At 46.1% G+C, this 13,563-nt stretch overlaps 1 protein-coding gene and 1 long non-coding RNA gene across 6 annotated transcripts in view; one reads left to right on the top strand and one right to left on the bottom strand.

The window, feature by feature from the left end:
• The window catches only part of LOC134473033 (uncharacterized), a 35,664-nt gene extending 30,264 nt beyond the window's left edge, over positions 1-5,400 (top strand). The window contains exons 3-4 of the long non-coding RNA XR_010043118.1: positions 4,684-4,823; positions 4,930-5,400. This is a non-coding gene — a long non-coding RNA (uncharacterized LOC134473033). The remainder of the gene's footprint in view (positions 1-4,683; positions 4,824-4,929) is intronic.
• The window catches only part of Rims3 (regulating synaptic membrane exocytosis 3), a 38,837-nt gene continuing 30,238 nt past the window's right edge, over positions 4,965-13,563 (bottom strand). For all 5 annotated transcript variants that reach the window (XM_063236220.1, XM_004999751.4, XM_023565802.2 and 2 more), the window contains 3 exons: positions 13,446-13,547; positions 13,013-13,152; positions 4,965-10,824 (listed from right to left, as the gene is read on the bottom strand). In XM_063236220.1, coding sequence (XP_063092290.1) covers positions 10,612-10,824; positions 13,013-13,152; positions 13,446-13,547 — 455 coding nt within the window. In that variant the 3' untranslated portion in view covers positions 4,965-10,611. The remainder of the gene's footprint in view (positions 10,825-13,012; positions 13,153-13,445; positions 13,548-13,563) is intronic.

The following is a 13,563-nucleotide window of genomic DNA, read 5'->3' as shown; positions in this document are numbered from 1 at the left end:
GCTATAGACTTTCCCCACTGCACCTAAAACCTAATCAATCTACCCTTCATTTCCTGCTTTGTGGTGGCTTAGCCCCTTGGGTTTGTCCTGTGAGAACAGCGTTGAGCTATGCCAGTAGATGGCGCTGGAAAGCCACTGCACGTATTAGGAAGGACCATCTCTTCCTGGTACTATTGTGCTCATATTTTAGTTTTCTTTTCCTACAGTTCTGCAGACACGTGCATAGGGAAGTGAATTAGCGTTCTGACCCAGATGCGCGTCCCCATCACATTATGCCCCAGGCGCAAGTCGGGACAGCCGTCCCAGTGAAGACTCTGCACTTAAGCCCTTGCACTGCCCTAATGGTGGGCAGGTTCCGAGGCCCTAATTCCCACTGTATGCCAACCACCAGCTCTCCCGACCGGTTTCCTACAAGGTTGCTTTCAGGGGGCCCCAGACATGGATCCCATACCTGCTAGGTCTGGCACCATTCTGCCTGCAAGTAGCTTCCTGCTTAGCCGACTCTTTCATGCACTTTCATGACTTCTTTCAAGCCTCTTTCTAGCAGCCTGGCCTGCCTGGACCCACAGTATGTTTCCTACTCGCTGCAAGACCCCAGATCAGTGGTAGCCTGGGCAACCAAGCATGCTTTTCCCATCATATGGCACATTTCTAACAAGGCTTCCATCCAGCTTTGAGGAGAGGCTGTCTTCCCGTTGTTGCTTCTTTGGGTGTTCTCTCTCAGCTAGGACAGTCTTTAGGGTTCTTCTGATGCCTTCTTAGCTACTACTGTGCTAGAGTTCACTTTATACGTTAAAAATTCGTTGTTCAAATAATTGTGTGGTTTCAGTATCCAGTATTTTTGTCTTTCAATCCATGGAAAAGGTGAAACTCTCCATATATTTAGATATTCTTTAGTTTCTCTCAACAGTGTTTTATATTTTTCACTGTATAGTTCTTATGTTTTGTCAGATTTATCCCTAAATTTTTCATGTTTTTACATGCAGTTGTAAATAGTATTTTTTTAAACTTCATTTTCTAAAATTGTTTTTAAAGTTTATAAAAGTAAATTGATGTTTGCATGTTGATTTCATATTCTGGCTCTTTGGAAAATTTATTAGTTCTAGTTTTTTTTTTTTCTTTCCCCTTAGAGTTTTCTGTATGTAAAATCACACCTTCTGTTAATAACAGCAGCTTCATATCTTCCATTCTACAGATATTTTATTTATTTTGTCCTGCTTAATTGACCAGGACTGTTGATAAAAGGTTGACTAGAAGAGCAGACATTTTCTCCCTGTTCCTGATCGTGGGGAGAAAGTGTCCAGTTTCCACCACTGTCTATGTTAACGTTAGGTTTTTCACATATGTACTTTTTAAGGCTAAAGAACTTCTCTTTTATTCCTGAGTCTTTTAATCAAACATGAATATGGAATTTAATCAAATTGTTATTTTTGGAAATGGGGATAGAACTCACAACCTTGCACTTGCCAGGCAGGTGCTTACGCCACTGAGCTAAACCCCTGACAAGCAAATTATTTTTATGCATCTTTTGATTATGTGGTTTTTTTCCTTGTTTTCAGTTTGTTCTGTTATTCTTTTTTTCTCTTTTTCTACCATCTTTTGGATTGTGTATTCTTACCATTGTATCTTATCTCCACTGTAAATTGATCTAAGTTTTATTTTTTACTATGTCTTTAATGTTTACTTAAGCATCTTTAATCATAGTCTACTTTCTAAATGATAACACATCAGGTATAGTGTAAAAAGCTTACATAATATATTTCCATTTCCCCCATTCTATTCTCTGTGCAATAATTTTCATATACTTTAAGGTTTCTATGTAAGTTTTTAAAATCCTCCTTACATAAGTTTTGTGTCATAATTGTAAATGATTAATTTTGATTTAAAGTTATAAGAAATTAACCAAGAAGTATTTCACAATCACATACCACAGTTCTGATGCTCTCCACTGTTTGTATAGATCTTAACCTCCACTTGGTAGCATTTTTCTTCAGGCTGAATAGTTTTTCTTGTTGAAGTGCAAAATTGATGGTCACACATTCTCTCAATGCAACCCCAGCCCTAACTAGTCTACTTTGGTTTCTATATGTTTGCCTTTTATGGACATCTCATCTAAATAAAATCATACACGTGTGATGTTTTTGTGCGACTGACTTCTTTCTTTGAGCATGTTTTTGAGGCCATCCATGATGTAGCATCTATTAGTACTGATTACCTTTGTGTTGTTAAATAGTATTACATTTTATGAACGTGCCACAGATTTTACCCATTTATCTGTTGATACACATTTGGATTGTTTTTCACTTCCTGTGGTATAATTTTTGGGGGGATATATGTTTTCAACTATCTTTTGTATATATGTAAGAGAACTGATAAATCTAGTAGTAACTGTATGTTTAAGCTTTTGAGGAACTGGCTAACTAGTTTCCATGGTGGCTGCTTAATTTTACATTTCCAGGTTTCAATTGCTCTACATTCCTGCCACCACTTGTTGTATCTTCTTTTAAATTATTATAGCCACCTAGAGAACGTGAAGTAGTATCATTATGCTTTTGATTTCCTAATGGCTAATGAATCCTTTTTAATATGCTCATTGGCCATTTGTATACTCCTTTGGAGAAAAGTCAGTTCAAATCCTTTGCCCACTTTTAAAATGAGATGTGTGTCTATTTGTGAATGAGTCGTAAGGGTTCTTTATGTAGGCAACAGGGGAGAATATTTCCTCACCTCTTCTGTCTTTTAGAGGCTCTCTACATCCTTGGCTTATGCCCTTATTCATCCATCTTCAAACGCATTACCACAGCATCTCTCTGACCACAACTAGAAAAGATTTTCCACTTTTAAAGGCCCACAAGATCAGAGTGGACCTGTGTAATTATTTCAGGTAATTTAGGATAATCTCCCTATCTCAAAGCCCTTAATTTAATAATATCTGCAAAATCCTTTCTATTATTAGCTACTCTAAATTAGCTACTCACAAGTCTGGAGATTAGAATGTGGACACCTTTGGGAGCTGTTATTCAGCCTGCTTCACCACCAGCATCACAAATCATACTTCAATAAATATCTTTGGACAAGTCCCTTTAATAGATCTATACTTAAATTTACTGGTCATAGGGTCTACATAATATGATTGAACCAGATAGTGGTCCAAAACAACTGCACTAGTCTACATTCTCAACAGTAGAATCTGAGGATTTTTTTTGTACTGGGAATAAAACTCAGGACCTCATGCTTGCCAGGCAGGTGCTGTGCCACTGAGCTAAATCCCCTGCCCAAGAATCTGAGGTTTCTGTATCATCACTATTATTTGGCATTATCCAGAGTTATTTTTGCTAGTCAATTATAGGTATGTCTCATTATTGCTCTAATTTTCATATTAATATTATACTTCTTTGCCTTGGGTCACAAAAAGTATTTCTCTTTTTATTAGCTTTATACTTTGCTTTTCAGTTGAGTCAGTTAAACCACATAGTACTCATCTTTGTTCATGTTTTAGGTAGGGATACTTTGTTTTCTTATCAGTGAAGCAGTAACATACATACATATATATATATATATATATATATATATATATATATATATATGGTTTGTTTGTTTTGTTTGAGTCAGGGTCTCACTATGTAGTCCAGGCTGGCCTTAAACTCATGGTAGTCATCCTGCCTCAGCCTCCTGAGTGCTGGACTTACATGCGTGAACTACTATACCTGGCCCTAACATATACTTTAAACAATCTCCCACTGTTTTAAAATGCTCCCTTTGTCTTCTAATATTTTCTCAGATGTACGTATGTCAATATCTTCTTTAGAAGTTCATCGATTTAGATTACTTTATGTAAACTGTAGTATAAAATTAGTTCTTAAAATACCAACTGAAATTTTAAGTAAAATTACACTAAATTTATAGATTTTTCAAGAATTACTATCTTAAAAAAAGAATTACATCTTTACATTAAATTGTCTCGTCTAAGAATAGAAATGTCCATTTATTCAGATCACTAACACTTTAGAGTTTCAGAGTTTTCTTCAAAAGGTCATATAGTCTCAACCTCTAGATAATTGATTTTTATTGCTACTGTTGATGTTTTCAGTTTCCCTGTTATACAAAAATGTGGTTGATTCATCTTATATCCAATCTTGCTGAATGTTTTTACTAGTTTTAATAGTTTATACTTTTTAAAACTTAACAAATTATCTAGAAAAGTTTTCTCTGTTACTTTACTCTTTATATCTTTTTTTATAGCATTGTACAGGATTTCCAAAACTACATAAAATGGTAGCAGTGACTGTGGGCCTCCTTGTACTAATCTTGAGGATGTGGGAGGCCAGCCTGGGCTACAGCAAATTGAAGGTGAATCTGAACTACATCATGAGTCCTTTAAAAAAGAAAAAGAAAGAAACAACCAGAATGTGTTTTGCCCTAATATTTGCTGTAGGTTCAGAGGTAAACGACTTTTTTCAAATTAAGAGAATTGCATTCTGTTTGCTAAGCATTTTTATCATGAGTCAAGAAGGGCGAGGAGGCACTTCGAGGGTCAGTGATTATTATAGCTCACAGCATGAGAGCGCAATTGCTGTTCATTGCTAATATGAGATGTGGCTGAAGTTAGCACGACTGACCCAGTCACCTGTCTGAGCAGGCCTTCCCCCGTTTTCCTTGTCCTCTATTGGGCAACCCTTGTAGAGCCCATGGGACTAGAAGACTTTGCGAGCCAGTAAGCAAGGATCTTGGGAGGCAGAGCTGGGAAGCAGTTTGGACCAGCCTGGTGTAAGTCCTCGAATGATGCTGTGACAACAGAGCTCTACCGACGGGTCAGAGGCCAGGTCATACCTTTTATGCTTTTTTCTGAGATGTACTGCTGTCTACTGCCTCTCAGGCAAGTATCTCTGCTCCCTTCAGTCACCTGGAAACCTGTTCTCTCTGTCCTAGAATTAAGGGCTGTCTTCAAAAAGCAACACATAGGACCAATTTCAAGTGGACTTTAATCGTTTTTTGCTGCCCAAATACTGTACATGCAGAAGCCATGTGAAGAATATTCTTCTTAAGGGAATTGGCAAGAACATTGTATAAAACAGCCGGCAGTCCCTCCCAGCTGTCCACCTGCCACCCAGGACCAGAGTTTGGAAAGATGCTGCACATAGAAAATTCAGAGCACAGATATAAAAGGCTAATTGCTTCTTATCTAAACAGTGTGCTTGTCAGTCCCTAACTGCTATCTCTCTTTTTGCAGGATGCATTTGGAAATTCTAAAAAAAGGGATTCCTGCCTTCTGTGAGTTTACATACTAAAGGAGTTGACAGAACTCTCAGGCATGCTTTCCTTAAGGAAGCAGCCACTGCTTTCTGAGATGATGTGTGGTAAAAGATATTTTGCAGGGAAGAGTGGTGTTAAAAAGCAAAATACTTGGATGGGAAATCAGTTCCCTCTCTCCTCCTAACTGAGGGCATTTCCTTTAGAATTTTCAGATCTTCAACTCTTCCCATTGCTGTCATGTAGAAGTAGAAATGAGGAACAACCCAGCCTCATCTGCTGGTGGGGACACAGACCCTACTTAAGATGCAACTGAGGTTGTGACATCACATCAGCACCTTGAAAATTGTCCATTACAGACAACCCTTAATTATTTCTCATGGTGACATAAGAGTGAAGGAGGGAGAGAAAACTATGAAAAGGTGAAAGCAGAGTCTGTTAGGATTCCCAGAGTTGTTAGAGGCAGCATCTGGGCATAGATCAGATGAGGACCTAGGCCTAGCTTAGGCACCAGGGGTTGGGTGAAACCAGCCTATGGAACCATGTGCCAGGTGCACCCAGCTCACAACTCTCAGAAGCTCCAGATCAGACTTCTAAAACCTGGAGGGAACACGGAGCAACTAGCTAATGCTCAGATTTTTGCAAATGAAGAAGCTGAGGCCCAGATAAGTGAGTAGTCTTGTACAAGATCACAGTTTCTGGCAAAATGGTATAGAGCAGCCATCCCTGTCCAGGTCATTGGCTAAGGGGAAAGATGCTCAGTTGTCCCTGGAATGCCCAGGCCTGTTTTCTGTTATCCAGGTAGTCTGGAATCCAGTCCAAGGGACTCTTCCTGGAATCAGTGTGAATCCTTGGGAGGTCCAAGGCCCTACCCTTAGTGGCCAGGTTTCCAGTCACAGCCCTGGAAGGTTTCTCCAGAGCATTAGCACTCACACTTCTCAAAGAGCACCTTCCCAAGCTAGTCTAGGCCCCTGGGAGAGTGAAAGTTTCTTTCATACATGTGGCTTCCTGTACAGGCACAGCCATACCGGGCCTGCAGATGCCCAAGTGTGGGTTGGGGATGGGGGAAGTTGCTTTGCTACATGGAAAGATTAAGCCCTTTGTCAGAGAACAAGGTCCCACCTTTGGGCTTGCCAACATCTGAGCTACATTTGTGCAGCTCCACCAGCAGAGTTGGTGCCCAAGGAGGCCAAGTCGCTCTCTTTGGCATCACTGACATTGCTCTGAGATGCTCAGGCACACTTTCAAAGTAACCCTTTCCGAGCCAGACCAGGCCAATCCCACTACTGTCAGGCTGCTTCTGATTGTACGGGCTCCCCTGCTCTTCCAACGGGACTGTCTTGCTTTGTCCCAATCTCCTCGGATATGGATGAAAAGCAGACTGGAGGCAGAAGGCAGGGGATGATCTACATCTTCATCTCCTCCTTAATCATCCAGCGAAAGACAGTCTACTAAAGGGAGCAGCATTTTAAAGAACCTCTGTATATGTCAGGACATTGGAGAAGACAACTGTGAGGACAGGAAGAGAAAAGTGGGAGGAGGCAGGGAAGCAGGCCTCTATTCCACCTCCTGGCAGCCACTGCAGAAACACTGCAGACAACCTTCTGGCCCTGGATGAAGTGCCACCTTTCCCCACCCAGGTGGAGAGCAACTCTTCTACAACATCAGGCAAAGGCAGCAGTTTCTTGCCCAGAGTTTGCACAGTGCTGGAAGCAATCAGAGAAACACAGAAGAGCAGCCTTACTAAGGTTCTGCTGCTTTCTGAGCCGAGGGAGATAGGGAATGTGAGGTATTAGGAGCTCTAGAGCCCCAAGGGAAGAGGAGCTCAGCACCCTCTGGGCAGCAGGACCTGGGGTAGGGCCCCAGGATGCATGTCAGAGCTCCTGGTAATTCAGTCTAGGCTTGTGCTACATTTCATTTCCAAAGAAGTACCCTTGAAGCTCTATTGTCTTTAAAAATAGAGGTTTTTGCTGTCAAGGCTGGCAGTAAAGAGCTCAGTCACATTTTCCTGGTGGGAGTCAAGCCCCTGGGAGAGCTGGCTTGACCTCAGTGTTCCAACTGGCAGTGGTTCCATGAGTGAGGAGTGATCCAGGGCCCTCTCCCTAGACCTATCCTCTATCCTATCTTGGCCCCATGAAATGCTGGTATTGCAGGGGACCTGCAGGATCCCAAGAGCCTCGCAAGTGCTCCTTTCCTAGTAGAAATGGGTGGCAGAGAAACTAGGTAGGGAGTACTTTCAAAGATGGTTCAAATCCCCTTGTCAAACCAAGACTTGACTCATTTACTGAAGGGTGCCGCATACTAAGGGTCCATCGCAGACTTCCCTGTGGGAAAGGAGTCTATGAAGAAAGTAGGACAGACTGAGCTGAGCAGAAATGTGAAGACAGATGCTCTGAATCATCCATCACTGTCCCTGCCCACAGTCCAGCATCACTGTAGAGCCACTTCTGTCTCTGCTACATCACCAATGATCCTGCCTGCCCAGCGGAGTGGCATGGCAAAGGCTTGTGCTATCACCACTGTCACTCTCATCTGGGGTTAGGGGATCTGACTTAGTCCCACAGTAGGGAAACTCAGAAGGGTCATGTTCCTTCCTTCCCACCGCCCTCTCTCAGCACAGAGGAGGCCTGAGTCAACTTGTACATCTCCCTCTTCCAGGACAGGTTAGTTTCAGAGTGGCTTCCCAGCAAGCCCTGCATCCAGGATGCTGAGAATTAGATCCTTAAATCCAGCTGTACTCTCTCATACACACAGGGCAGCCTCACACAACCTCACCCGTGGAGGGGGATGGGGGGGTAGGGGGGTGGGATCGACACTCATAACTTATTTGGTGTGAAGGGTTAAAAAGAATAGTTTCCCACGGTCCGTTTGCAGGGAATTATCATTGATTAAGAGGTGTAACAGCCAAGTGGCCCAACTCCCAGGCATTTTTCACAGCTGGGGACTAGAGAGGCAGGGCAGCCCGAGTTTCCAGCACATCGGGCCCTTCCCCTTCCTAAAACTTCTCTTGTGCTGACCCCAGGCACAAGGGTTACACAGGACAGCCTTCCTGCCGACAGCTCCCATCTCCTCCCAGGGCCTCCCTGGACCCTTAGGGCATACGGGTACTGACAGCCCCATTTCCTGAGGGTGACTCAGTGCCACATGAGCAAGTCTATGCTATCTGTGGATCACTAACACTCCCCCCCACTCCAGAAGGTATATTTTCAGACCATCCAGAAGGCAACTGCCCTAGCGGTAAACACATCACCAACAGGAGAGGAAAAACACCAATTTGCAAGTGAGTTTCCTCCCTGTACTGTATTCCTCCCACTAGGGTTTAAGAGTTCAGAGCCCTCTGCCCCAATTTTAGGAACACAAGAAACACATTTCCCAGCAGGAGTGGGGAGAGCACTTCTGCCCAAAGAAGAAACTGGCTGGCCACCTCCTCACCCTCCTCCATGCATACCGTGTCTCTCTTCTCTAAAAATGCAAGTATCCAGGCTCGGCCCAGAGATAGAATTGTACATTTTCCCTCCTGCCTTTACCCACTTTTGTGGTGGGTGAAACAAATGGGTCTTGGCTCCTCCCCTCATTTCCTTGTGAGTGAGGTCACAGGACTTTGGCTTCTACCCAGGGAGGACCTTTGCCAGACAAGAAGGCCCTCTGGACTGAGACAGCCTTCACCCCTCCAGCTTGCGTATGGATGAAAGTTCAACACTCGGCCCTGAGGGCCTCCCACTCTTCCTCATTAGCTCTCTCCAGCCCACATGCCCAGGCAAGAGGTACATCAGCACTGGGCCCAGTGACTATAGAAGAAGCAGAAAGAGCCTTCCCCATACCCTGGCCCCTCCTGCTACCTACTTCCTACCAGCCTTGAACCCAGGCTACTCTGTCCATCCCCTGGGCAGCCTCTCACCCTTCACTCTTAGAGCTGAGGAGGGAGAAGGACAGATGTGGCGTTTTTGAACCGGATTTCAGGGCTCCCACCAGATAGCTCCCAGAGTCCAGTGCAAGACCTCCCACGGTCCATTCTCACAATGGGGCCTAGCAGTCAACTCAGTGTCTGAGTGGCTGAGAGAAGCCTCAGACAAGGGTAGGAAATAAAGCAGAGGCAGTTGGCATGCCCAGAGCAGGCCATTTCCCAGAGGGCAGCGGGAGCACATGAGAAGGCAAGGAAGCTGAAAGGGGAAAGTATTGCTTATACAGAGCTGGTGACTGTGGCAGACCAGAAGCCAGAGCCAGGCTGCCCGTGGAGCCAGGAGGCTGAAGCCCAAGTGTGTCTGAGCTCCAGACAGGGACCCTGGACTGGAAATGAGCAGAAAATAAGAGCCCCAGATGAACAGCTTCATGCAGCTAATTCCTCAAGGTTAGGCAGGATTCTCAGTAGTCAGCCTCAGTCCTCCTTTTTCCAGCAAAGAGTCCTACCCTCTGCACCTTCTACCAAGCCATGCACCCCTCAGGAGGAGCCCAGAGAGGGATGGCTGTCTGCTTTGCCAGGTGACATCTCCATGGACCTCCTGGGCCCACCAGGAGAGCTCTTTTCGCATGTCAGAGGACAGGAGGCTGGAAGGGAGAGAGGTGGTCATAAACAGAGGCCAAGGGAGCACCCGGCCCTTCCTGCTGGGGTATCTGGCCAGTACCCCTGGGAACGAAGACATCCTTGCGCTTGCCTGTAGGAAGGGGTGTGTCTAGCCCAAAGATGAAGCCATTTCAAAGCCCTCTGCTCCCAGGGCATCCTCAGCCTCCCCTGGATCCCTGGCCAGGGCACTGGATGACTGCTACATGCCGCAAGATGTGTTCAGTGGGGAAGAGCTGCCAACGCAGCTGGAATGGGGTGAGGGAGCTCCCAGAGGGGCATAGTTGTGGCCAGCTGCAGTGGATGCTACATTCCTCAAAAAGAGCAGCAACGCTGGGAGAGGCAAAGGGTGATACAAAAGACGAGACAGAAAATCAAGCCAAGACCACCAAGAGGAGGCACAGGTGGGGCTCTGCCCCAGGCAGGGGACCAGGCAGGATCAACCAACCAACGGCCCCATCTCCCACTTTCACCCCTGGAAGCTCCTTGGAGTGAGTTGTGTCCACACAACACTTCTTTTCAATGTGACACAAAGAGACATGTGGTCACCAGGACTGATTGTACCCAGACAAACGAACAGATATAATGTGGTCACACATAGACACATACACAAACCACACATACACACGCACACACACACAGACTACAGTCTCCACTGCCAGCTGGGACAAGCCCAGTAGCCAGCAGACATGCAGCAGGGTGAAGAGTCCAGAGAAACATGGAGACTATGTACAGAGGGCAGGTGGGGGCCAGTAGGCTCCCTTCCCACACCACCACCCAGCCTCTCGTCCTGAGTGAAGTCCTTAGGAGCACGAGGGGCTGGTGGCACTCTCCAGGGAGGACTGGGATAGGCGCCTGGTGAGAGATCCGAGCGTGGAGTCTGCCACAGAGGAGGTGGGGAAGAGTTTGTACCAGCCAGTGACCGCAGCGCTCAGGTCCAGCTCATCCAGCATGATCTGGGCCATGCCCATAAAGCACTTGTGGTCCATGCGGCCGTAGTCTCCCCAGACGATCACCTGTCAGCAGGGGAGGAAGAGCGAGCAGCTGAGCCACATCCTCAGCTCCAGGGCTGGGTAGTGGGCCCAGGAACCTCCAAGTTTTGGCAGGGCGTAGATGGAACAGAGAAAGCCAGAACTCAGACCAATTTTAGACAACAACTTTCTGAGCATGTAAGACATGCCAGAACTGGTCCTGTGCACATGACATGCATTATTTCAGTTGTTCTAACAAGCCTTGTGGATAAGGGTATAGCATACAACTATTTCTGCTCAGAGAAAACTGTGGCTTTTTTTTTTCTTTTGTTACCGGGGATCGAACTCATGACCTGTGCTTGCCAGGTAGGCACTTATGCTGCTGAGCTAAATCCCCAGCCACAAAACTGGCTTATTAATCCAAACATACACATAAACTTTTTTTTTTTTTTTTTTGTGGTACGAGGGGTCAAACTCACAACCTCGCAGGCGCTGTGTCACTGAGCTGTATCCCCGGCCTAGCACAGCAACTTTTAAGTTGTGGGGTTAGAACCTAGGTCTGTCTGACCCCAGGCTTCCCAGCATCTTGGTCCATCCACACTGTCCCAGCAAACAGCAGATGAAGAGCCCTGTGTCTGGGTCATGGCTCCAGCACTGCTGCTGACTCACGGGGCCTTGCCTAAACCATGCCTGAGAGCCCAGGGCTCTGCAGTTCTTTGGGCTGTACATCCGAATCAGAACTGCCTCAGCCCACAGGCACAACTTGTTATGGTTTGGATAAATGTCCTCCAGCTCATGTGTTAAAGGTTTAGTCCCCAGTGTGGTGCTCTTGAGAGATGATGGGAATCTTTAAGAGATGAGGCCTGACAGGAGGTTTTAAGACAGTAGGGGCACATCCTCAAAGAGGGCCATAGGGCCTGGTCCCCTCTTTGCTTCCCAGCTGCCATGAGGTGAGCAGCTTCCCCTCTTGTTGGCTCTACCATATGTCCTGCCTCACCACAGGCCCAGAAGCAACGGGACCAACTGACCGTGGACTAAACTGCACCAAAATAAACCTTTCCTCTTTTTACGCTGATTATCTCAGGTATTTTGTTACAAATAGGAAGAGGACTAACAGCCTAAATGAGAGATCAGGCATCCCAGGCCAGCCTGGCTCTCATCGCTTCCCTGCCACTTCTGTGCATCAAGCAATGCCAATCGCCTCCATCACCACCAGCATTAGTAATCAATAAACAGCAGTCTATATGCCAGACATCACTGTGCTGTCTGCCCACATAAGCTCAAGCTCTTCAACTAGGGAAAGGACGTGATGAATCCTCCCTCACAGGATGGTTGTAAAGGCTTGACATAAAATGTGCCATAGGGTTTTGTCACTTTCAAGTAGTTGGGATGAGAGTCACCTGGACTTAGGTCCAGCTTTGCTCCACGAGTCACTTGTTGAAAGCTCCAGTCCCAAGTAGCTAACAAAAGCCTGGCTCCCAGCTGAAGCACAATGAACATCAGCACCAGGAGGGGAGGGGACAGCCAGCAAGTGCAACCTGGGGAGCAGTTTCACTAAACCTCGGCTCCCTTATAAGTCAACTAGGGGCAGGAGCACCTCGAGGAGCTGTGAAATAGGCAGCACAAATTATGCAGAGTGCTTGACAGAGGACGAATTGCAAATTAAAAGCTTCTAAATGAAAAAAAAAATGCCAAAGGTTCACCACCACTGCTATAGAAGGTGCTTTGTCTTATTTCCTGAAAGATGGGATGAAGACGGCCAACAACAAATACAAGGTATCATCCTAAAATGGATCAAATAGTGTGCCCATGTCTCTGAATTAGCCAGCAGCTGAGGCCAGGAGGCAGGCTGGGTGGGCCTGCTCCTCCCACCCATCCCCACGTGGCCAGAGTTTTGAAATTCCCACATGACGTCCACTGTGCTGGGAAATCCCCTCCCAACAGTCCCTTAGAAACCCTTGCTCTTCCCTCCTGTCTGCCATTTTAGTTGACATGCCAGCATTCCTCACAACTGGTACCTTTACAACCCGTAGCCATCATTTTCATTATTTAATTCAGCCTAAAAGCAGACTTCTCTAGGATTTGAAGACCAAAAAGGAGACCTGCGGTCATGTTTTATCTAACACGGGAATTCATACTTGTGAGGAAATTTTTAAAAATTTCATTTAAAAAAGCTTCGAAATGATGATGTCTTTGGACAGCTCCCCTGCCCAGCTCCCCCTGTAACACTCACCTGCAGCACCTTGCCCTGGGGCCCCTCTTCAAAGAGCAGAGCCTGCTGGTACAGGGGGTCACAGGTCTTCTTGGTCACCTTTGTCTTCTTCTTTGCCAAGCAGGCTCCATTTTCCAGCAAGTAAACCTTGACATAGGTGGCTGAGGGGTGAGGGAAAGTATGGGGAACGTCTACAAGCAACAACTATGTCCTGCCCCAGGCGAGTCAAATGAGCTGACCAGTGCATAGAAGGCAAAAGAAGCTAGAACAAACCTTGACTCCTCTGGCCTCCCTTGCCCACACCTTGTTCACTGACCTCCAGCCAAGCTGTGACTCTACCATCTAGAATACTGACTTAAGCCAATGAGGATCGAGGATGTGCTTGATCCACTGCTCGGCAGGATACCCTCCCTTCCAAGACCCCATTTCCCAAGTCCCTCTCCCAGCTGCTCACCTGGAAGGGATTTGGAGCCTGGCTTGGGAGTCAGGCCCCGAGCTTCAATCACTTCCACCTCCAGCTGGCCAGCCCGGTCCATGATGGCAATGTGCACATCACCTGCAAGGAAGAAGTG

Source organism: Cavia porcellus, unplaced genomic scaffold (genome assembly GCF_034190915.1).
Source record: "Cavia porcellus strain 051 isolate PalLab524CR breed Dunkin Hartley unplaced genomic scaffold, mCavPor4.1 scaffold_25, whole genome shotgun sequence".
Classification (NCBI taxonomy): Eukaryota; Metazoa; Chordata; class Mammalia; order Rodentia; family Caviidae; genus Cavia; species Cavia porcellus.
Note: the sequence above shows the minus strand (reverse complement) of the source record. Positions and strands in the feature narration are given on the sequence as shown.